At 37.3% G+C, this 1037-nt stretch overlaps 1 protein-coding gene across 1 annotated transcript; it reads left to right on the forward strand.

The window, feature by feature from the left end:
- Positions 1 to 77: 77 nt before the first annotated feature.
- Tsp_13625 (XPC-binding domain protein) lies at positions 78 to 1028 on the forward strand (the record flags this gene model as incomplete). Its single annotated transcript, XM_003366082.1, has 4 exons — positions 78 to 192; positions 269 to 399; positions 471 to 732; positions 884 to 1028. Coding segments are annotated over exons 1-4 (653 nt in total), but the record flags the coding sequence as incomplete, so codon positions are not given.
- Between the last annotated feature and the right edge of the window lie 9 nt (positions 1029 to 1037).

Genomic DNA, 1037 nt, shown 5'->3' on the forward strand with positions numbered 1-1037 from the left:
AAATGATCCTGTTGCATGATGGGTTTCAGAAAAAAGCAGTGTGGTGGTAGCATTGAAGATGGCATACAACAATCCGGATGGGGCAAATTGATTATTTGACAAGTGGGGTCGATTTGATACGATTGAAAGAGAGAATTGATAATGAAATTGCACAGTCTCGAACTGTAGGGCAAGACGGAGGAAACGAACCAGGTACGTTACAGCATTACTTGTATTTAAATGTTTTGTCAAATGTGATGATTATTTTTATTTTTTGATTTTTATACAGAGTATGATGGGATTGCACAACTGAGACATAATCCAGCTATTAAGCAACTTCGATTGGTTGTTCAGCGAGACCCAACAATGCTGCACGATGTGATTATGGAAATTGAGCGCGCGAATCCAAATATTACAAGAGTTTGAATTTTTTTCTCATTTTCCCCATTATTGTAAGTTTACGATTATTGTTTATTGATGTTAAATTTTAGCTGATTCAAGAAAATCAAGAAGCTTTTGTGCAGCTGTTGAATGAACGTGTCGATCAAAATGAACCGATGAAGCAGGAAGTTCAGAAACAGCAACAGCAGCCGCAGCAGCAGCAGCAGCAACAACAACAACAACCACAACAACAACGACGACGACAGCAGCAACAGCAACAACATCAGCAGCAAGAACAGTCAACTTCTTCTGGAACAAGGATCTTTCGAATTCATTTGACTGCAGAAGAGCGGGATGCTGTTGATCGCGTAAGTTGAGCGTCAATTTTGAATTGCATATATATATATATATATATATATATATATATATATATATATATATATATATATATATATATATGTATATTACAGTGTCAGGCAGTTATGTCGTTGTTTTTATTTTTATTTATTGATTATTTTTTCAGTTAGTATATATGCGCATTTTTCGCGAACAACAGCATCCCGCTCTCCCGCAGTCAAATGCATTCGAAAGAGCCTTGTTTCAGAAAAAGTGACAGTTCCCGCTGCAGATGTTGTTGCTGTTGCTGCTGTCGTCGTCGCTGTTGTGTGGTTGTTGTT

Source organism: Trichinella spiralis (genome assembly GCF_000181795.1).
Source record: "Trichinella spiralis strain ISS 195 chromosome Unknown Scfld6592, whole genome shotgun sequence".
NCBI lineage: Eukaryota > Metazoa > Nematoda > Enoplea > Trichinellida > Trichinellidae > Trichinella > Trichinella spiralis.